Source organism: Choloepus didactylus, chromosome 5, assembly GCF_015220235.1.
Source record: "Choloepus didactylus isolate mChoDid1 chromosome 5, mChoDid1.pri, whole genome shotgun sequence".
In the NCBI taxonomy this organism is placed as follows: domain Eukaryota; kingdom Metazoa; phylum Chordata; class Mammalia; order Pilosa; family Megalonychidae; genus Choloepus; species Choloepus didactylus.
The window spans coordinates 99294056-99318656 of NC_051311.1; the positions used below are offsets into that span (position 1 = coordinate 99294056).

The 24601-nt window shown below is 32.6% G+C and overlaps 1 protein-coding gene across 1 annotated transcript in view; it reads right to left on the bottom strand.

The window, feature by feature from the left end:
- The window catches only part of SEMA3E (semaphorin 3E), a 281726-nt gene that overhangs the window by 32918 nt on the left and 224207 nt on the right, over positions 1–24601 (bottom strand). Inside the window, exons 5-11 of the mRNA XM_037836538.1 lie at positions 20948–21041; positions 9770–9889; positions 8513–8655; positions 7378–7492; positions 6882–6951; positions 3297–3441; positions 1070–1292 (exon numbers count right to left, since the gene is read on the bottom strand). Coding sequence (XP_037692466.1) covers positions 1070–1292; positions 3297–3441; positions 6882–6951; positions 7378–7492; positions 8513–8655; positions 9770–9889; positions 20948–21041 — 910 coding nt within the window. The remainder of the gene's footprint in view (positions 1–1069; positions 1293–3296; positions 3442–6881; positions 6952–7377; positions 7493–8512; positions 8656–9769; positions 9890–20947; positions 21042–24601) is intronic.

Consider the following 24601-nt stretch of genomic DNA (forward strand, 5'->3'; position numbering starts at 1 on the left):
ATCTACTGCATCATGATATAATTCTGACAAAATTAACTACAGATATTCCAAGTTATTGCTCAAACTAAACAGATTTGAAACTTCTTTCTATTTATTTTCAGCAAATGAGGCCAGTGAATAAAATATACAACATAAATGGGTGGCAAATGCAGGAGATACATGTAAGAAGCCTTTCTGCTTAGTGATTGGGTTAAAGTCAAATTAAGGGAAAAATGTCTCCTAGGGGATTTATAATTTGTATAAACCTTATAAACACATACTGTGGTAGCCTTATCACATTTCAGCTAAAGAACAAGTGGATAGCTGCTAAATGAGATAGAAAATTGGTCCTGCCTCTGTGTAATTCCTTGCCTAGCAGCACAACTGAACTTTTTCTTTTTGAGATTATTCTTAATAACCACTTACCTCTGTGGAATTTTTAATAGCGAGCTTGAAAAACTCTGGCTAACATTTTGCCTGTTGGTAACAATGGTTGACTCTGATGGGGCCTGATAGGCAATGCTGTGATTATAAATTTAAATGAAGCTACTGTTCCAAATTTGAAAAAGCTGGAGGCATCAGTGAGTAGCCAAAGGCTGCAACAGGGTTGGGGGACTGAGAGGAGAAAATATTTCCCTGCTATGGCACCCACCTTCCAGTATGAGAAGTTCTACTTGGAACTGGTCTTGTTCATCAACATAAATTTTTCATTTATTCATTATTAATTTAATTAAGGCAAATATATTATTGACTATGTAGCCAGAACTGTGTAGTCTAACAGCCCCCAATCCTTACTTCTATGGCTTCAACATTGCTCAGATCTGAAACTAGGTGACCACTTAATTTATTGTTCAAACTGAACATTCTGAAGAATGAAAGTGTTGACACTATTAATTACTCCCCAACAATAGCTATCAACTCTGTTGTAGTTACAAAAGGACTCTAACTAATCTTTCCCATTTCTAACTAGCTGTGTGCAAATGGAATAAAGGGTAAACAAATTTATTGATAGGTTCTTTATGAAAGATTATTAAAATTATTCATTTTAAGGTCAATTTAAATGTCTCTCAGTACTTTCTAATCTCCTTACCTGTCCCAATAAACAAGACATCGTATTGGCCATCCTCAGCTTCCACTCGATCCACTGCTATTTGTTTCAGGTTGTATTTTCCATCTGTTTTTACTAGAATTGGTTTTTTATGGGCAGGTTTTATGGGCTGGTACATTAGTGGATGGCTTCTTGCAAATCGGATGGCATCATCGGGATAGTCTTTGGTAGTTCCATACCTCCCTCCGTTCACTTTGCTAGCACACTGGAAATACAAGTGGATCAGATAAATAATGTGCCTTAAACCCTAAATAGCAAATTGATAATCAATTATAAGAAGAATTAGAAACACTGAATATGTTCAGCTAATATTACCTTTATAAATATTTAGAAACTATCATAAATATTCATATTATTTCCCCGTCTTTGAAATGTTTTTTTACATTGTAAAATAAAAATTTCAAGGTAAGCAATCTACTGTTCCTTCAAAACAAAAGGTTTCTTTGTTGTGTTAAATCTTCACCCAAATTAAGGATCACAACTGCACAAAACAGCTTTTCCATTAGTGAAATTATGCTAATATAATAGGTGATGGTTCCAAAGGTTCACTGGTTATAGAATTTTAGTGCTATCGGATAGAAACCTATTCAAATCTCTTCATTGTTAATTATTGAAGGAAAACATACCTCTCTGTTCTACTACTGTAATCTGTATAAATGTGTATTATTTTTGTATGGATTAGACAAAATAAAATGTGAAAACCAGAAATATTTGCTATAACACATCTCAATTCTTAAGGTACTGACTCTAAAGTATTCAGTAGTACCTTAAGTTACTTCTTGAAATACCTTTAAGTGTTGATCCACACATTAAGTGCTCCCTCATTTAGCATATTCTCCTTCAGAACTAGCAGCAATTGCAATGATTTATCTTGATAACAATTTTCTGCGTTACAGTATAAATACAGTAGTCTAGGAATCAGATTCTGAAAAGATGACTTTTTAAATGGCTTGTTTTTAAAAAATCACTCCATATTTCTTAATTTGGCATGAAGTTTTCACTTGCACATACTTTCGTGATACATAATTGGAAACATTTTGGACCAGTCTGGAAGCAGTTGAATAACCAGTCACTTCCTCCAAATCTCCTTTAAGACCATGTGGCTTCAAGAAGCATTTCCAGCAAAGCCACAGGAGTGGGTTTTCTCCATTTAAATTGTAATTTCAATCAACAGAGTGAAATAAAATATACTTCATGTCTTACTGGAAGTAATAATTTTAGGTCAGTGTGAGATAGTTATTGAAATGGTAAAGCCTTACACTTGCTAATGGATGTAAGGTTTATTTCCACTCTGGGTTTTGGCTCTGCAGAAACGTTTCTACTTGACTTGGAAGTAACTGTAGAATCAGCATAGTGATGGGATTTCACCAACTGCTCATAAAAGCGCAGAACGTTGATTTGCATAAGTACAATGTTTGCTCTCCACAGCCTCCATAGCACATGCAATGCTAAAACATTTTTCATGTGCCCACAGGACACAAGACAGAAAATAATAATGATGATGGTGGTGATGATGATAACCCTTTTCCAACTCTTGTGCAATTAAAAGTACAGAAGTTTGAATGGCTAGTTAAAGAGAATCTTAACAGCACCAGCCCAGAAGCAAGCAATGACGCTTCCCATACTTCAGCAACATTTCTGGATTGGCACATTTCTCCTAAAGAGGCCAGCAAGGATGTTAAAATAAGGTGCTAGGTATTCTAAGGAGACAGAGAAAAATCTTTTTTAAATCTGCTAAAGTGAGAAATAATGAAACCTGGCACTGGGAACCCAGAAGCTGACTCAAGTATTAGAATATAGCAAGTTGGAAGGGTCTCTTGCTTGGAAATCTCTCGAGGTGCCAATTCTTTTGAAGAGGCTGGCATGAAAATGACACTCATTTTATTGGAAGTTTCTGAGTTCACCAATGCCCTTAAAGATAAAATTATATTTGGAGCTACTTAGAAAGCCCAAATATCAATGATAATATATACTTCATAATGCTGCAAGGATGTATCCATTATAGGTTAAATTCCTTTCATTAAATAATAAGCACGCAACTTGAGGTAAGTGATATTTCTTTACCATGTAGGTAATCGAGCATACTTTTAGTTTTAGAATTCCTTACTGTTTATATGCAAAGGTTTGTAAAACATGTGAAACAGTGAACAAAATATTGCAAAAAGAGGCTTTAAAAAATAAGAATACTTTGTAAAATGCCTGAACTTACAGAACCAGGTCTTGGGTAAGGGACTTTTCCTTCATAGAGTGACCAGTGGTATTCAGGTCCTTCCTTATGAGCATACGGTCCATTAAAGGCTGCCCGGATGCTAGACATATGATAGACACATATAGCATGCCCTCTAAATATATTACTGAAAAATACAGAAAAGAAAATTACTATTCTGGAACTGACTAGGAGGTCATCTAGTCAAATCCTCCAGACTATAGAGTTAAGAATCAAGTCTTTTTGGATAAGATAAGTCGCAGTCTCTTCATCATGAAATATTCTAGAAATATTAACTACTATAATATTTCAAGTATTGAAACTCCAAAACTTACCGTTTACTTAATTGCCTATTTATTACAATTGAAAATGATGTTAGAATCACAAATGTAATTGTGTCATTTCATTTTATTGTTAATCTTATATGGTGTTTTTATATTTTTTTATTGGGGAAGACCTGGCCTTAATACTAAAAAAGATTCTTTCCCAATTGAATTATTCACTTGGAGGTTTTATCTCATTTTTTGTTGTTCCATCGTAGGTGTAGACAGTGTTTTCCTAGTTACCATGGTATTAAAAATTGCTACAATTTCTAGTCAAATTTATTAGATTCCTCAGTATATAGGACCTGAAAAATGATTCAAAATCTCATGAAAATTTTGGACTTTGTTCCATTCTTAAGTTTGGGGTCATGTAGATGTAATAATCTTGCTTTCTATTCCTTCCTCCAAGTCACTGAACCCTGTGCTATAGTGGAAAGATGATTGAACTGAACTAGGTTAATCCTGGGGAAATGACTTAAATTACATAAATTCCTCACCTCCAGTACTAGTAACAACTGAAATGATTTTCTTGATAAAAATTTCCACTTGCAGAATAAAGACAGTAGTTCACTAACTACAGCAAGTTTTGTTGGGGGCATTAGTAATCAGATTCTCCAAAAGGATACTTTGTAATGGTTTGTGTTAAAAAAAAAAAAAAAAAATCTGGCCACATTTCTTAATTTGGCATGACCTGAATGAACAAATAACAGTCTCCCTAGCCACCTTATTGTGAGAATCAAAATAGTTAATGTTTGTGAAAGAGGTTCACCAAAGGCAAAGCTCTACATAAATATAAAATTTCCTACACTCTGAGACAACTGGAGAACAGCAGTGATGTCCAGTCTTGGGGGCTTTAATTCACACATATTATACCACATCTTGAAGCAATAAGAAATGCCCGGATACTGGGAAAACTAGAGATAGTGTCTCAATTAAGGTGGCAGTAAAACTTTGATCACGGTTTTATAAATATCAACCCGTACATCAGGTCACAGCTGGGAAGTCTTTTTCTCAAACTTATATATAAATTGAACAGACAAAATTGAAATTATGGAAGAAAACTATGTCTTGTTTTTTATTTCTCAGACAGATCTATTACGCTATCATTTAGGAAAATATCTTATAAATTTATCATACTAACTCATAGAAAACTACACTGATTAACCCATAGCTTGTATTTACCATATAAGGCCACTGAATTACTGTTCAAGGTGCTGTTGCTAAACTGGCAAAGGGAGAAGATGAGGAAAAAAAAAAACAAAATTAGGGACCAATGGACTGTAATAACTACCAATTTACATTAAGTACTTTTCTTTACGTCAAGGAAAAACCAACAGGAAAAAACTGTTTTCATGTATCTCTAGTGAAGAAAGGGTCTTTTACAATAGCAGGATACTGGTCCAAGGAGCTTTATTATTCTTTTCAAAGTGAGCATAAGAAATCTTCTGCTGAAAATCTAAACAAAAGCTGTGTGAGTAGTACATGGTTATATAGCTATGGTCAATGCACTGCAAAAGAGAAACTGAGAAACATTCTATCCCTGTCCGGGGAGTTGAGGTCTATTCTCTTTTATTTCTCATTCCAGTCATATCACATTTGGTCTGCTTTATTTGGAAAGCTACTCAAGAGATTGTGTAAGTGAACTTTCAACCAAAAGTGATTCTAATAATATTTTCACACATGAAAGAACATTTCATTCATTTTTACAGTACACTTGCATGCCCACAAAATACAGAAACATAAAGGAGACAATTAATAGAATATATTCCCTAACAGTGGGAGACAAATTTAAACATGGAGGACAAGTCATGAATTTCACTAGTCATCATGAGTTCACTATGAGTCTACATAAGTACAGGACAACTCAGAGTAAAGGAATGAGCACAGCACTTTATGATTATTAATCAAGAAATATATCTTGGAGATGGCAATTGATAAGTATTGGGGAATCGATAAAAACCAGTGTGGGGAGAGACTATTTAAAAAGCAAGAGAAGTGTGTAAATAAAAACATAGTGATGGGAAAAAGTAAAGTGGACACTGGAATCTGTCAAGGTATTATCTTGTTAAAAAAAGCCTTAGACGGTTCGATGTGCTGAGCCCTCTATCATGGGACTTGCCCTTGTGGGGCTCATTACTGCAAAGGAGAGGCTAAACTTGCATATAATTGTGCCTAAGAGTCTCCCCCTGAGTACCTCTTTGTTGCTCAGATGTGGCCCTCTCTCTCTAACTGAGCCACCTCGGCTGGTGAACTCACTGCCCTCCCCGCTACGTGGGACCTGACTCCCAGGGGTGTAAATCTCCCTGGCAATGCAGGATATGACTCCCAGGGATGAATCTGGACCTGGCATCATGGGATTGAGAATATCTTCTTGACCAAAAGGGGGATGCAAAATGAGATGAAATACTTTCAGTGGCTGAGAGATTTCAAGTGGAGTTGAGAGGTCACTCTGGTGGACATTCTTATGCACTATACAGATAACACCTCTTAGGTTTTGATGTATTGTAATAGCTAGAAGTAAATACTTGAAACTACTAAACTTCAACCCAGTAGTCTGGACTCCTGAAGATGACTGTACAGGAATGTAGATTACAAGGGGTGACAGTGTGATTGTGAAGGCCTTCTGGATCACACTCCCTTTGTCTAGTGTGTGGATGGATGGGTAGAAAAGTGGGGACGAAAACTAAATGACAAATAGGGTGGGATGAGGGGATGGTTTGGGTGTTCTTTTTTTACTTTTATTTTTTATTCTTATTCTGTTTCTTTCTGATGTAAGGAAAATGTTCAGAAATAGATTGTGGTGATGAATGCATAACTATATGATCATACTGTGAACAGTTGATTGTATACCATGGATGACTGTATGGTATGTGAATATATTTCAATAAAACTGAATTAAAAAAAAAAAAAAAACAGCCTTAGAGAGCTTAGAGGAAAACTTTCCAAAGATGATTGGGTAGCAGTTTTGAAAATTCTTGGCTTGGAAAATTCTAAATGACAAATAAGAGCATTGTCCTAGACTTTGTAACATGGCACTAATATCTTACAAACTATATGAAGAAAAAAATCATTCTGTTGTAGATCAGAATGGGAACAGATTAGGGTACTGAATACAGGAGAAAGCTGAAGTGTTAGAAACTAAAATACCTAAGGGTCTGCATTGAAAAAAAGAATGAGTATGTCCAAGTTATGTGCACAATGAAGGGGAAGGCTGCAAGGCATCTTTTATTTCATATTGTTTTTACTGACTGTTTAAATTTCTCACCTGGTGGTATTAAAGAGTCCAAATATCACTGGGTTCTTATGATCTCTGGTATGGAGCAAAAAAACATCCTCTGAAAAATTAAAGACCATTACATTACTTAGTATCTTTAGGCCTCTTTGCATATAAAAATATACTGGCATTAAATTGTTTAGAAACTATTAATGGTTTTGAGATATACATTTTCATATGCAATCATACAACCACGAAAATTATAACAGAGGGGAAATTTGGGTGTTCTGGTCTCTATGAGCAGAGCCACAAGGACAAAACCAGAGGCACACACTGTAAGCTAATGAGACGGGCCTCTTTTGGTTCCTATAATCTCTGCCACCATGACTTAAATCTGGCTAAAATAAAAAGAACAGAAACTTGCTCTAAATTATACAGAGGTCAAAAATGGTGGAAAACAAGTTTCCCATGTGTTCTAGAGACAGTGAGGGTTATAGAAAGGCATACACATCAAAGGTTGACATTTAATTCTCCCGATTATATGTACCTAATTCATCAAAGTACGTATCAATTCCATTCATTCCTGGTACTGAGCAAACCAGTCTTGCTTTCAGGAAAGTACTCCACTTATTCACCAGTATTCTCTGCCCTCCCACATCATTCTGCAAAAAGAAAAATGCGAATAGGTACCTAAAAAACTTTTATTATTACTTGTGCAGACACCAAGAGTTATAGCTTTTAATAAAAAAAATTGGAAAATTTAGCATAATTCTCAAATAATACCATAGATGAAATTCCCCATAAAACTTTTTTTTTTTTTGAAGTTCCTGTATTCTGCCTTTTCAGTGTACTTTCATTCTGGTCCATTAAATCTATGTTTCAGATATTAATGAATATTAATATGGTGGAATCTCCTTAATAAAGTAGTTGATTTTAAAATATAGCAACTTTATTATTTTTATATAAATAATTGGTCTATCTCAGGAATATGGAAGCATCTTTTCCATTTCCCTTCTTTAATAAGAGAAGCTTGAAATATACATACACACATATACACTATAGGTATACATACATGTCCCTGCATATATATATATTTCATACATATATATAATTCTGATACATATCTTTCTAAATTTCATAACTTTACACTTGCAGTATTATTAGCATTCTTTCAGTATAAGTTGGTACTTCAATTTGTTTTGAATGTTTCCAAATGATCTATCTGAATACCCAACAAACTGCATATGTTTATTTTCCATGTGACATCAGAATCAACCAACCAAATTGTTGGAGCATACACATGTAAACTATTTAGAATGTGAACTAAAGCAAAAAATAATAAATAAATAAATAAATAGGTAGATAGATAGATATAAAAATGGCTAAATTAACTTATAAATAGAGCTCAAACTTCCATGTGGGAAGAGATACAGCCTAAATTTAGAATATTTCTTCTTAATGGCTTCAAAAATGGGGAAAAGCATACAAAATGTAAGACTCATATAAAATAAAACTTGCACAAAATATGAAATATAAATATTAGCATAGTAAATGCCAATTTTAGGTTGTCTACAGAATACTGGAAACTGTTTCAAACTGGAGAGCTGCTACAAAATTATTAAAGACCTCATCAGAAGTTTTGATAAATGTCAGCTTGATGAGAGAGAAAATGCAATCCTCACCACACAAAGTCGCCCCACTCGGGTGTAAATTGCATGGGCATTGTCTTCTGCCTCCAGGGCCTTCTCAGTAAAAAAGAAATACACTTTGTTGTCATCTCGGTCTTCATTGTCAGGAATCATATATAAACCTACAAATTTTGGTTCTATAGAAGGTAAAAGAATAGAAGAAAAATGAAATAGATAAATTACAAAAAATGTAAACAGGTTATTCTAATACATCATAAGTCTCCTGAATTCTCAAGTTTAAGTCTAATCATTTTATGAAGAAATAAATCATTCACCTTGAAAATTTTTACCAAACATTAAAAACCATGCGGAAACCTCCATTTTCTTTGTGAAGTAAGAGTCTTTTTAGAAATGTTACAGGAAAATTTAATTGGGAAATGGTCAAGGAGGAAAATACACTTTTGAACAATATATGTTATAGACTTAAAGGGCATTCAAAGGGCAGGTTGAGGCATCATGATGATAATAGCCATAAATTGCCTCTCATTATTTATATAAAGGCAATGTGAAATAGGTAGTATATTTTAGCAAAGAAATCTATCAATATTATTTTTTTAAATTCATAAATTTATCTAGCTAATAGAAGACCCGTTTAATTTTAAGTGGAAATTTTATTTAACTTTCAGTTATTTACTTTGTAGTCTAAGGAATTTAATTGAATGTCCTTTAGTTGATATGGCATGTGAAATATATTAATGATAATATGTAATGAGACAAGACTAAGTGTTTTGAAGCTCAATTAAAATGTTGAAAATGATGCAAACACTCACCATGAAATGATGTTTTAGTGCCTAGATATACCAGGGTGCCAAAATACAAAATTAATGATGATTTCCTTACAAAGAACTCTATGTCAATGACTTTCTTAGAGTTTTGTTTCCAAAGAGCAATATGATTCCATTAAAACAAGCAAAGCAAAGCAATCTACTCATTGAAAAAGTATACTGATTGATAGTAGACAAAACTTGGATGAGTCTTTTACTTTTCATGTTTGCTTGTTTTCATCACATAACTCTGATTTCTTACCATCATTATGAAAATAAATTGGTTTTGTAATTAAACCAATCCATTTGACATAGTATGGTATACATAGGTATAATATTTTAATTCAAGAATATTGCTATTGAAACAACCTGAATTTTGTAAAACTATAAATTGTATCTGATATTATTATCAAAATGGCAATATTTCCCGTGGGTTCTAGACCTGTTTTCAACCCTGATTTACATAACCTTTTCTCCTCAACCCTACCTTTCAACAGGCGTTCATCATCATGCTCCGTGCGAATGTGGGCCATCCGTCCCAGGCTCCGGAAGATCGCAGCGTCTCTGCCCCAGTAGTCGCTGTAGAGTCCAGCAAACAATTCACTTCCTACGTGGAAGCACCAATTAATAATGAGTCAGCATTTTCTGCACCTGAAGACAATGTAAAAACTAGAATTGCCTTAATCACATCCAGGTTTACTGCTTACACAACTTCACAGATTAATACTACAATGGTTAAGGCCATGGACGTATAGCCAGACCACGAGGCTGTGAATCCTGACTCTGTGACTTCTGTGTGGAGTCTGGCAAGGTGCTTAGCTTCCCTGTGCCTCAGTTTCCTCATTTACAATTGGGGATAAGAACAGCATTTACCTTAATAAGGTTGCTGTAAGTAAAGCACTAGAACAGTAACTGGCACAGACTAATCCCTATGGAAATATTCCAAAAATAAATAATCTTAAACTGGTTTAATCCTATTTTATTAACCTTATCTTAACTTTTATATCAATGCTTTATTATATTTATGATTGCAGGTATTATGAGTCAGATTACTCAAATCCTTGCTATAACAAGGAAGTGGTGCCATTGACATGATTTTTTTGTAAAAATCACAAAATTGTATATTATCCAATCAGTTATCCTTTAAATATATGCAAATGTAGTGGCTCAGTCACATGGGAAAAATATAAAAAGAATCCAAAATATAATCAAGCAGTCAAGAGAATGAAAGATGAAGTTAGCTGCAACCTGTGGTAGAGATTGCTGTCTTAAAATCAGACTTGAACAACTACACAAATGTATGCAGAATCTCAAGAAAAGACATCAGCATGTCTTTAGAGCCAGAAAGACCCAAAATATTTAAAAAAACAAATAGAAAAATTACATAAGGGTATAACATGAACCTGGAAAGGCCAACACCTCTCAGGCAAAGAGACTCGTCATCTTCTTTTATCAAAATGACAACAGAGGGTATCAGTGTGCCCATCAGTGATGCCAGGATGACTGTGCTGGGTGTGTACAGCTTGGGTGTCCTGTCCCAGGCAAAACGATCTGCCCAATAAGCAAATGATAATAGCAGATCACTGGAGAGAACAACTTCAACTTAGAGTGGTAAAACTATTTCCTTAATGAGTGTCATATATAATAATAAGTATGATGATATAGAGATGATGAGTATAATAACCCTACAGAACTAAAGCCTTTCCATTAACTTTGGGAATAATACATTTACACCTGATATTTGAAATGCTTTAAAGTTTAAGATAATTAACTTTGGCTGTACTACCAATTAATTGTATTTCCAAGTAATTCACCTAATTCATTCATTCCTTTTCCAATTAATTGTTCTAATTTTAGAGTTAGGAGTATTAAAGTTACAGTTTTAAAAATCTGACCAAAAATATAAACAGAATTTAGGAGAACTTGAGATTTATAAATTTTATTTATAAGAATTTTTTAATTGAGTAAATATTTATGAAGTTTTTTCCCCTAAGGCCAAGGCTTTAACACTCTTAAAATAAATATATTAGTAGAGTATAAATTTTGAGATGTAATCAACTGAGTAGTAAGTAAAATAACTCATAAGGGAGTTTAGTATGTTCGATTTGAGTTAACTGAATATAAATTCTTAAGAGTGACAGTGACTGCTTTTGTTATATCATATTTTATAAATAGAATAAGATATATAAATTGAATTCAAAGGCTTAAAAATAATTTTTAGAATCATTACTGTAATAAACCTTTATTCATTAAAAAAAAATCATATAATCCTGACTAGATTTTTCACAGCATCCACTATGAATGCTTAAAACTACATAGGATACAAATAAATAAAATCCAGGTCTTGCAAAGGAACATACCTCCAAACTATACATTATATGAGGCTCTGTGTGTGTGCAACAATCTCAGAAGAGAAGAAAAAAATTCAAGAGTTTCATTTCCATTTATATTTCCAGTCTCACTCTAATCCCTAACGTAAAAGATTCTTCTTTGATCAAAATCGTTAACATAGAAAGGGGAAAGAAGCATATCTCTCTAGTTTGAAACCCTGTAACACACTTCTGAATTTGAAATATTTAAGTAGCTAATAGTCATATATATCTATTAAAAAAGTATTTTTATTTTATTAGAAATTGTAGCCATTGTAAAGGTAATCTTCCTAACTTTAATCTTTCCAGAAAAAAAAAGGTAAAATAAGAATATATTTACATAGGCCCTCTACTTAAAACCCATAAAAAATAAAACAGAAAATATAAAACACTTTTTGCAGGAAAAAAAGGTGAGAGTGTGTGTGTGTGTGTGTGTATATGAACACTTATATATGTATATCTGCTTTGTTACTATATCAAAATTTCTTCAGTCAAATAGTGATGTGATCATTATGTAGGAGATTGTCCTAGTTCCTAAGAGAATATATGCTGAAGTACTTGGGGCTGAAAAGTCATGATGTCTACAACTTACTTTCTAATGATTCAGTAAAAGAAAATGTGTGTGTGTACGTGCACATGTATGTGTGTGCAGAGAGAGAGTGAGAGGGAGAGAGAAAAGAGGGAGAGAAAATGAGGCAGAATGTAGCAAATCGTGAATCTAGATAAATGGTATATAGTTGTCCATTTTACTTCTCTTTTACTTGCTTGGTATTTGAAAAGTTTCAAGAAAACCAGTTAAACAAATAGACACATTTGTTGAATTTTCGCATATATTTAACTTATGCTAAGGGAGATATGTGATAATAAGGAAAATGACAGAAAACAAACAAACAAAGATGCTTTGTATCTGGTCTTAAAAATTTATAATTTGGTATAGGAAAGTTATAACACAACCTTTAAGCATGTCATGTTCTTTGGTAGTAGAAGGGGAGAAACAAATTATTTTATATCAAAGTCAGTTAGTGCTCTCTTCACCAGAGATTTTATATCTATTTATGGAGAAAGGGAATTCTGAGACAAAATGTACTCAGTGGTTAGGGATATGAACCCTTACCTGGGATTCAGTCTGTGCTATTTAAATATGGATAAAAGAGGGTCAAGCTAAATTCATAAAAAGGGCTTGAGAATTATCAACTCTAAGCATAAATGACTGAGTTGACTCATAAAAGAGTCAATTGGACATTGAAATACTAGAATGAGGGTTTTCCTAAAATATTTAAAAAAATTATTACAGCTTAATTATATTTCCAATCTAAAATATAGAGGCCATTTTGGAATATTGTTCCAAACATAACTTAGTTTTCTTTTTTAACGTGAGCTGGACTGGATGTTTAATGCATAATTTGCATAAAGAGTAGAATTCTAAAAATCATAATTGCATATTTTTAGAACTTTGCTATCTGAAAATATTTTTATTGCAGGAAAAAATAACTTTGTATTAATTCACATCCATTTGTCTATCCCATTTGGAATACTGTTCTGAAGTTCTGTTTGTTAACTCAACGCTACAAATGTGAAAGGCAAGTAACCCTTGGAACCACTAGATGGCAACCCTATGATGCTAAATAATATATCAAAAGGCTGGCTGTCTGCACAAAGGAAAAGATGATAGATTACCAATTTTACACAATTTCCCTTTTTGTACACTGATAAAAGAACACAGTTTGTATGCAATTCAAATAACACCATACGAACTGTATGATAAACTTCAAAGAAAATAGGTGCTAAAAACTATAAGCTATGTAAACTGAACCAAATGTGTTTCTGGGAAACATTAAGTTTTCCTCATAAGGGAAAGATTCGCCTTTCATATCTTATTATCAGCATGAAGAAAAAAAAATTTCATTGTAATGGGTAATAATGTTGTGTGGCAAAATACTTTCCTAAGAAAAATAGGAAAAGGTAACAAATGAAAGAAAACTAACATAACAGAGTATAATACCTTAGGCACAAATATTACCTGATAGTAATGAGCAAGTGTGCTAAACATCATTATAATAATGGATACAATTTACAGTAAATACATGGTTTCTAATTGAAGATTTTACTTTTAAAATTATAACGATTGGTATTAGAGAATCAATAGTTTGGTATTTTATAGAGCACAAAAATAACATCTGGATAAATCATATTCTCATGGATTTGAAAAGAAAAAAAGTTCATATATATACTATTTATACAATAAAATGTTTTAGGGTTTCAATAAGATTCAAACTAAGCAAAGTTTTAGATTTCCAAACCTATGGATACAAGATATATAATAAATATATTATCTTAGCCATAAATTTAACTGGTATCTAGTCTATTTTGACATTCTGAATATAAATAACCAACTAAATTTTTATGCCATCTATTATTTTTCATTGTTATAGAAATGGTTTCTGATGGAAACTGAAGTTATTTATAATTTAAGTGGTTGTGTGGTTTTAATTAAAAATTAAAACACATTTGCAGGTATTTTGACAAGTGAATGGAACTTTTCATTGCTTGCCCAACAATAGTCTCTATATACCAATAAAAAAGTACTAGAAGTAGCTTTGAATTGGGAATCTGGCAAACTGAGTCCCTAGTTCGAAGTCTGCTATTTGTGGCAAAACCGTTCAATATCTCAAAGTCTTGGTTATCTGTAGAAACAGACAGACACACATATGAATTCTTAAATCTGCCAAGCTTTTGTTCTCTCTGCTGCCCTTTTGCCTGGAATTCACCTTCCTTCCCACCTCACCTCCCATTTACCCAGCTAATGCCCACTGTCTCCACAAAGTCTTCCCCAGCCAAACTTTGATTAGCTTTTGTTCTAGTACCATCATGTCTCCCTATGTCTCAATTTTTCATAGTGCTCATCTATTATATTTTAATTGACTCCTTACGTGTTTATGTTATGCCTTACTAGAATGTAAGCTTCTTGATGTGTCCTATATCTTTTTGTTCCCAATATCCACCATGGTCTGATATACAGAAGACGTTCAATAAACACTTGTTGAATGAATGAATGTCATGATGAAGTAATAAGCTAATGCATCCAAATCTCCTTTCAGAGATTTCAAAAAAAAAGAAAGAAAAAAGCTATGAAATGCAATAAAGAACATTCAGGATTAGCTTCTGATTTTTCAAAACTGCTTCAGGAGGAAAATACAAAAAGAAAGAAAAAGCTATTTGGCATTTGTACAAACAACAGAAAATTGTGAAACTTGCATCTTGAGGAACTTATGTTAATTAATAATTTTATTCATGAACTCAGGGACTCTACTTTCTTCTAATATTTTTTTCTCAATAGTTTCAGCCCCCAAGGACAATGTATAGTGATTGAAAGACTGTGCCTACACTAAACTAACTGCTTATATGAAAAAAATGTCTTAAAGCAAATAATTCCTATTAACTGGATAACTATTTCACATTTATTGTTCATGTTTGTATTAAACTACACTCACCTTCAAACTAATATTCATAGCTTCATATTTTTATTTTTTATTTGTTCATTTACATATGCAAAATCCAGCAATTCTTGCAACTCATTTTGTACTTTAAGGATTAAATATTGGTTTTGTCCAAGATATATTAACTGAATCGTGTAAAAGATAAAATGTGACAAATGCTAACTTTCGAGGATTATTTGAAAACAATGAAGACATAAATTATAGTGTCAAATGGTGCAATATTCCCAATGTACTTTTTACCTATATAATAAAAAACATGTTCATTTGCTATTAATTTCTTTTAGGACACAATATTAACTCAGATTTTCAATGCTGATCTGGAGGAAATGCTACAGAAATAATAGAAAACAGAAAAAATATTCTTTCTAGGCCTTTGCTAATTTCACGTTGTATGTATGAATATGTTCCTAATACAAAAGGCAAATAATACTCAAAGCAAATAATTTAGTGTATAGGATATACAAAAATAAATTCATTGTAAATAATTCTAAGTGAAAGTGTGCAATTAAAATACTTTTTTTATAACTTCTTTTTCACAATGCTTAGTGTAACTGAAGTTTCACGTAAGCATATTGCATTGCCTTAATATTTTATGAGACTCATCAAGAGTTTTGTTCATAGTCTGTATATTATCTAATTGAGTTTTTCTTCATCATTTTGAGCATGTAGGTTTTAACTGTTTAGGGAGGAAAATTCACAGTAGTTTTCCATGGCCTTCTTATCTTAAGTCTCACTCAAGCATTTCTTCCATTTGAGTTGCGAGTGTATGTTCTATGAATCTAAATAATATGAAACACATTTGCCTCATGGAACAATACATGGCCAAAGAATGATTTAACTACCCCACCTTATAACAGAATTGCATAATTTTGTTGGAAAATTATTCTACTTTGGATGAATTATTTCACACAATGTCTACTATAAACATAACTGCAAAGGGAAACAAAAAGCCCTAGGAGGCTCAAAGATGAGTGAGAGTGATCCATATATTCCAACATTCCAGCTTGCACTCACATTCTCCTTCGGGTGCTAAAAGAAACCAGGAAGAAATTAGCTTTATCAGATATTTAGTTGTTGCTTGAGTATTTAGTTTATTTGTTTTTGCTTTGACAGATGGCTACCATTAACTGTCAACGTTAAGAAGGTGGTTTCTGAGGCATGAAGGAAAAAGAAAAATGCGTTTTAAATCTGTTCATTTGCATTTGCTGGCACCCGCCCGTGTGCTCTGAGTTTTCTTGGTGGCAACCCAGAGACATTGACATTGCCATGTTCAAAACAGATTCTTAAGGGAGAGAATGTCTATGGGGAATTAAAGACTAGGACTTTTCCCTTCTTCTTTCCTTTTTTTGAATTTTTTTTTTTCTTTCATTTCGTGGAAACCATAAGCACAGTATTCAAATAGCTCCTCAGGGACTAACGGCCATGGCCAGAAGCTACACTGAGCATGTGATAATGGGAATTCTGCCAAATGTTAGAGAGCAACAGACTTGGATAAGAAATTACAGATATTCTTTAGGGACAGGAACGTGATAAAGGGACAACTTTAAGTATAAGTTTTTATATAGCTGGGATGAATACAGGAACTAAACCAGCACATTCATTTGGCATATATTTTAACTTCATTTTAGATATTTTTCATTTATTTTTCTATAGTTATTAAATCCTACTTTGTGCCAGGTGTATACATTGATAATTCTGTCCAGAATATAAATGTAATTAAAAAAATTTATAAAAAATGTTTTAATGTTATTAAGAACTTGAAATAATCACTTAAATTTCCCCACAAGTATTCTAACTCCCTTTCATTCAATCAAAATTTACCTTTAATTCACAGAATTTGTAATGATATATGTTCACAAAAGTCTCATTATTCGGACAAAAAGTACAGGAAGAAAATGTCAGTGGTTGTAAACCTCGTAGTTCTACTTGCTGAAGAAAGTAACACAAGACTAACAAGTGTAGAAAGAAAATATCAGTGACTGTAAAATATATTATTAGTGGTTATTTATTGAAATACAATTTAGTAAGTCTTTAAAAAACTCCCTAAAAATTTTCCAACAACAAAGTTAAGACTCTCAAAGCAAAGTGTCAATACGTTCAGGAAAAATCAGAGCAGTTTTCCCCTCAGAGACTAGTAAATGCCCCTTAGCATACCTTAGGCACTTCAAGTAGGTATTAAATTACACCTGGAACTAGAAATGCAACTATGGGGCAGAATGAAATGTAAAAAAAGATGGCAATAAAATTGAGATGACAATGTATAGAAAGAAACATTTTTTTAGTAAGTAACTTAGGCTTTTGTTTGAAGTTACTGAAAATATTATCAACTTAACAAGGTGGTAATCTCAATGATATATCAAACATTACAGAAGAAAAAACATCAGTTAATGTATTTCCTGCCTGGCCAAATGACATTTGACATTAAAAAAAAATTCCTGGATTCTGACATAGCCAGTCACCAAACTAATAATTTAGTGACAAGATAAGTACTAGGTATCTGTAGAAGACATGAAAGGCATAAGTAAGTAATACAGCAATTAATTTTACTGAAAAATGTCCACATTGTTTCTCCAAACACGTTTTTAAAATCAGGTTATCATTCCTTGTATTACTCCAATAGTTACTTAAGACAACTTTGAATATAGTATTAGTAATCACACTGGGGATAAACTTGGTTAAACATATAGAAATATTGTACTTGATATATGAACTTACATGCCACCAAGATAAAATTAATGTCAATACAAAGTGACATTTGATCAGCAGGCTTAATTAATATATGGTTTTATTTTGATTGGTTTCTAAAGATAAAGACCATAACTCAATAAGGAGCTTGTTTTACTCCTTAAATTCTTTTTCTCATAGAATTGTTTCAAGTTATTATTTCATTTCTAAATTAGATATGTTGAATAAAATATGCTCATTAACTTGGCTTTAATCTAGCAAAAAATCTTTATTCTTTATTCAATTTTTCAGAAGCCTTTTACTCCTTGTAATCTTAAGTCAACTGAATTTAAGTCAACTGAAATTGCTATTGTAGCTAAAGTTAAGAAGTTATTATATAAGGCATTTTCTGATTTGCGAGCACATTTCTCCTTTTGAGTCTTTCCAGTTTTATAAGTTTTGTTACCAATTTTTTTAATCAATAAACTATATCTTTATAGGAACAGGCATTGAACATTAAGTGTGACATATATTACTAACCAGGACACAAAAGGAGGAGCAATGGTCTAAAGATGACCATCTTTTTTGCTAGTCTTATCCTAACCTAACAGCAGAGAATATGTGTGGTCATAAAACATCACATTATGCATTCTTTCCCTGTTAGTGTATGCTGCACGGAACTTGCCAAATTCCAACTCAGGTAGCTCATTTTTTCAGCACACATTCCTGCTGCTTTTTCAATTGGGTGAATTATTCTTACTTCCCCTCTTTTTTAAAGAGTTGCTGGCTCATGTAGGTTATCAGGTTTCCATCCCAGTGGCTGCTGCATTTCCACAGCGAGTGAATGATCTCCCAAAGGCACTTTGGGATGAAAAAGGTGGATAGATGTGAAGAATTATATTTTTATTTCTTCTCTTTAGAGGGATTATTCTATAACTCTTCTGTTTGGTTTGGAGGGCTCTTCTGATTTGATTTCTTTTCTGAATAAGCGAAACAGCCACCCAAATGGCAAGCACTTCACATTTCAGCATAGCATAATTCGATTTGGAAGTTCAATGAAACTCACTTGGAAATCTCCCTCCAGTAATATTTCCCCTCTTAAAAATTTCAGTTTTAAATTCTTGACTTCATGCATAAACAAGCTCCAGGGAGGCTGAATGTTGAGTGGCAGGGTGGCCAAAGATATAATTATTAGCCATTTAAATGAAATGTTCAAAATAATTGGTCTTGTCTGGAAATCCTGTGATTTCACTATGGAAGCAGTGCATATACTCTGCAATTTTCAACTTCCAATACCCTTTATATTATTCTTATGAATAACATTCCAAAATTTACTTTTTGTTTGCTTAGGAACCTCAGTGAGAATTATGTTCAGTCAATATTTATGGAAGGCCTATTCTGTGTAAGACATTGCGCTAAGCACTATACAGTGAAAGAAAGATAAGTCCCTTTCCTCCAGACATATTCAAATCTTAAATATATGAATTTTTTTTAAAAAATCAATAAAAACTTCAGAAGATATTATAAATCTATTAAACATACATGCTGTAGTTCATAAGTTGCCAAATTCCTAGGGATTTCTGACATTTATGGATCTGGTATTCATGAAAACTGTCATTCCTAAACTGAAGCAACTCTATTTCTGTGAAGTCTCCCTTCTTCATATTCTGTTCACAGACACACACACACACACACACACACACACACACACACACAGAAATATACATACATATAGAACACACACACAATTGGTTTGGTAGAGCAACTGAAAATGTCTTTAAATTATATTTTTCTTTTTAAAATAATTTCCTGAAGAAACTATGATGTGAAATTCTCACTCAATAGGCCATTCAAATTGTTAAGCTGAATGAAGTAAATCCAACTTTTTCCAATAATTTGAATTTTTTACTTTATAAATTAAAATAAAAGAAAATAAAAAAACTTTGGAGGAGGGACCTGAGTTCTAGGATTGTATGTGAGAATGAGTGAATGGGATGCAAAGACCATCAAAATCAATTGTTGGGTAAGTTCAGGGACCTATGTTCTCAAAAATGCACTACTGTACACATCTGTATCAATTCACAATCAAGCATTATATATTTTGATTAATCATCACTAGGGAGTTTAAAGTTTTAACTTTTTACTTAGAATATGAAGCCTCTAAACCTTATTTTTATACTTCCTTATTTTCTGCAAACATGCAGATCTAATATTAGCATATATCTCTAAATGTTACAAATGTAATAATATAATCTTGTGCATCTGTACCATACCTACATCAGAACCTCTGAGAACACTGAGAAAACACAATCATTCCTATTAACACTTAGGTTAGGTGTCAGGGATTGCTCTCTTCAATTTTATATTTGGGAGTTCATCCATCTGTCTATACCATCACAGTGCCAGAGAACTTTGACAAATGTGCTATTCTGGGCCCCAAATAGCATAAAAGAGAAGTAAAGAGTACTTTACTGTTTCTCGGGTATCTCATTTAATCAAATTGAATTGAACTGAAAATCTGGATCAGACATGGCCAACCATCATTCCACTTAGTGAGAGTTTGAGCTGATCAACATGTACCATTAACCTGCTAGATTAAGAGAAATTTAGATACACTTTAGCATTTCTCAAAGATTAATGACACCAAAGTTCTTGAATCCTCTTTTTGCTGAAGTTCTTGAATCAATTTTTTGCTGAACTCTGGTGGCACAGTGAAAAGAAAGAAAGAAGAGAATTTTAAAAGTTCCCCTAAAGTCACAGAATAACGCATAGATAAAGAATTAACATATAATTACAATAGCTCAATTTCTTCAGCTAAATTTTTTAAAAGTATTCATATAATTGCATTTGTGGATAGTAAATTGCACAATGCAAAATGTGTTATATCAGGTATCATATTATTATCAATGCAAAATGGCTAGAAAGTGTCTTTCTAGAATGAGACACACATATTCATACTATCTGCACTTATTTTAGAGTCAAATTGGCACAATTTGGCATGCCTTGAAATTTAATATTATTGCCCCAAGACAAGGCAGAGTATATAAAGAAATGATGAAAGAACATAACTGAACTTGAAAAATAAGTTTCAAAAACAATATGGTGCAACCTGATCAGCGCAGCAGTGATAATTACCAATTAAAGTGGAGATGAAGGAGGAGTTGGGGTCAAAAGGACATTTGCCCCTTCCTCTCTCAGATCTATGTGATTCCAGGTGAAACAGAGGATCCTTGAAAGAAAAAAAAATACATTAGGAACTTACCTTTATTAAGAAATTAATTGCTTAGAAAACACTTAATGAACCCAAATAATTTATAAAACATGCAAATAGGACACCAATGAGTAATATCAAGTTATTTGGGAATAAACTGGATTTTATAAATAAGCACATCAGTTTTGCAGATCAGTGTGTTCTCTCACTCCTCCCAGAAAATACAAAGGTGATGAAATGAAAAAAATCAGCAGTTTTTACCACTTGATCAGATACTATTAGTTATTTTGAGATGTGTCATTAAATGCACCAAAGAAATTGAAACTTGCTAAAGGAAGGTTATTAAAAAAGAGATTCAGTGATAAAAATGAAAGTGGGTTTTCACTCCAGAAAGGACACTATTGATTTTTTAGAATAGTTTGTAAAATAATGATAAAATTTACTATTAATAATTTAGAAATTTTGTTTTCAACCATTTTTATTCTTCATCACATATTCTTTGTATAGACACCTAATACTTAATAATTCAGAGAATTACTTATTGCATAAATAATTACTGCAAAATGTCTAAATAAATGTTATATTATGAACAATATTTCAGTTTTAATGCCTGGCTTCCACAAATAAGAAATTAAAAATAAACATTTCCATGGAAAACTACTACTTTATTGGCTCCTATTTTATGTACATAAACAGAACTTTCCTCTGAATGTTCTCAAATTTGAAAATTTTCATTAATAGATACTTTTACAATTATTCTCTCTGAAGTCTATTATAAACAGTTTGAGTAAAACAAAGTAGTTTGGAAAAGTGATAATAAAAATCAATATTGAAAAGCTTGTAGGAAAAAAACTAGTTTGCAATTGAATATCACCTGCCCTGTCCTTGTCTTGTCATTCTTTCCTCTTTCCCTTATGATATCCTAAAGTCACCATTCTGACATTGTCATTTCAAAGCCTTTTGGTAAATGCAGAGTTCAGCCGTCACTTATCCCTGGACTACTATAACCTATAGAACAAATGTGGCTTCCTATCCCAGAGGTGTGGCTGTTTAGGCCCTATAGTCTAATTAATAGAAGGCATGAATAACAGGAAAAAATTTATGAGATTTTTGTGTTCATTTGCTGTAGATGATAGATTTGCAATGACATGAGGAGAAAAAGTATGTTCAAGTCAGAAAGAATTATTGGTTTTCCAGCTAATACTTATGCTGAAAGGATTTCACCTAAATTTGCAAAACAGATGCACAGCATTATATGTAAGAGAAAGTGATCAAGTCTATAGTCTTGTCCCTTTAGTCACTCCCACTTTATAGAATATTTGGGAAAAACAGGTAAGTATAGCTATTATATTTATTCTAATGCAGTCAATGTCTGGTTAGCAGAAAGCTTGTGAAAGCACATATTAAACTGCTTTCTTAAATTAAGACTTTCTATAGCTTAAAAATTTTGTGATATTCAACTTTTTATCTCTAGTAACTGATGTGGTTTTTAACATAAAAGGTATAATTAGACACCTTAAAGACTAAAATTGAAACTACAGAAGAAAAACAAGTGTCTTGCTCACTTACTCAAAGAAGTACAATACATTCATACAATAAGTGAAACAGAAAATGCAATCTGAAGAGCTACATAGTTGCAGGAAGTGAAAATGCAAATTCTTTATAGAGCCACAAGTTTTCACAAGTACAGATTGGAATCAAGGCTCCTGAGAATATAATTGATTTGTGAATTTCAGCATGTGCCTAAGGTATCAAGTATCTGACATTTCAGTGTGCTTATTTCCAAATAAGTTGATTGAGTCAACAGAAACTATATTCACCAAGAAGCCTAAAATCCCCAAATTTTGAAAACAAGTAAGTGAAACCCAGAATCATCTTGGAATTTTTACTTATGCATGAGGCACAATTCTGTACAATATGCAAATCTGCAGGAGTCTATGAAAGGACATATTCTTTTATGAAAACTCAAATTTGACTCTGAGAATACTCATCAGAGAGCTATGCCACAGATCCAAACTCAGATGTACCTTGACTTCCAGGAGAGAGATTTCAAATACCTCTCCCTCACTGACTTGATTAATGGCTACAACTAGGTCAACAAGTGGACATTTTAAAACAATGAACAAGGGAAATTAAACTTTTCTGTCTGCTTTTTCCATCATTGCTAAAAATCTAAAGGATGCACAGATTAATCATTTTCATTTTAAAAATGCATGTGATCTGAAGTTTCCAATTTTTCAGTACACTATTGATTTTAAGAAGATAAAATATCAGAATAAACCCACTTTAGATAAATACCATTCTCCTTATGTACAAAGAAAAAAAGGGTCCAAATGCATTCCAAATCTTTAGTGTCTACATTCTTTTCAGCCATACATGGTAACACTTGGTTAATAATATTCCACTAGTCAAATAATACACAAAATGGCAGACAATGTCAAATTAAAGCAAAGATTGGGGTACTTCTTAAATTTAACAAGTAAATTGTAATGGGTATTTTGAATATTTTCATATCAGTTAAAAAAAAATAATGAATAGTTGCTTTGAACCCCTGAAAGTTCTATAATTTCCCTTTCATCACTTTTCACAGGCCTTTTGGACCTTGCCCCCAAAACTTGGCTGGTTGACAGCTGAGGATTTTAATTTCTACATTGGGATATTGTTCTATAGCACTGAAAGCTACATATTTCTTTTTTATTGATAAAAACATGTCACTTTTTTTCATAGTAGTATAATGTAGGTATGGTCAATATTCTTTATTTGAATCATGGTATGCCTTAAAAAACAGTAATATTGCTTCATCATTTTTGAATTGCTAAGGTTAATGAGGTGGTAGTAATACGTCGCCAAGTTTTTATAACAAGGGCTATTATGATGTTATTACTAAACAACATTTAATAGAAAAACTTAGTAAAAGGCTGACATTTTTCATATTGTGACTTGAAAGTCTAAGTTTGGCTATGATCTTTACCTCATCATTTTTGAGGCCAGCTTCATTTGCTGATAAAACCATAGTTTTATCACAACCATTCAGTTACCTGTGACAAATGAGTTAGAGCTCTCAATAAATTTCATCTAAGTACATTATGTGCAACCATAAACTTAAAACATTATTTTTTTATTCCTTATAGCAGTTAAATAAAATAATTCAGTGCCAGAATAGGCAAGAACATGAAATTATCTTTCACTTACTAAATCAATGTTTTATGACATTGTAAAAAACAAACAAACCTGCCAATGGTTAAGGTTGACCAAACCTAAAGGTGGTTTGTCTGTTTTATGAACATACTAAAGAATGCTGTTTTTGACCATCAATCTTTTTGATAATAATTATGAGATTTCCCTTGAATAAATCATGAAACATGAACATGTTCAGAAAGGTAATTTCTATTGGAGATAATATAAATATTACAACCACATTTCTGACCCAATTTTATTACTCTTCCCAAAACTTTGCACCAGGCCTTCTAAATCCCTATCCCATGGAAAATAAATCCCTGTAATCAAACTCAATTTGCAGCATGTACCTTAATTGAGTCACAGCTCCTGTAGCAGACAGAATAACGGTCCCTCAAAGA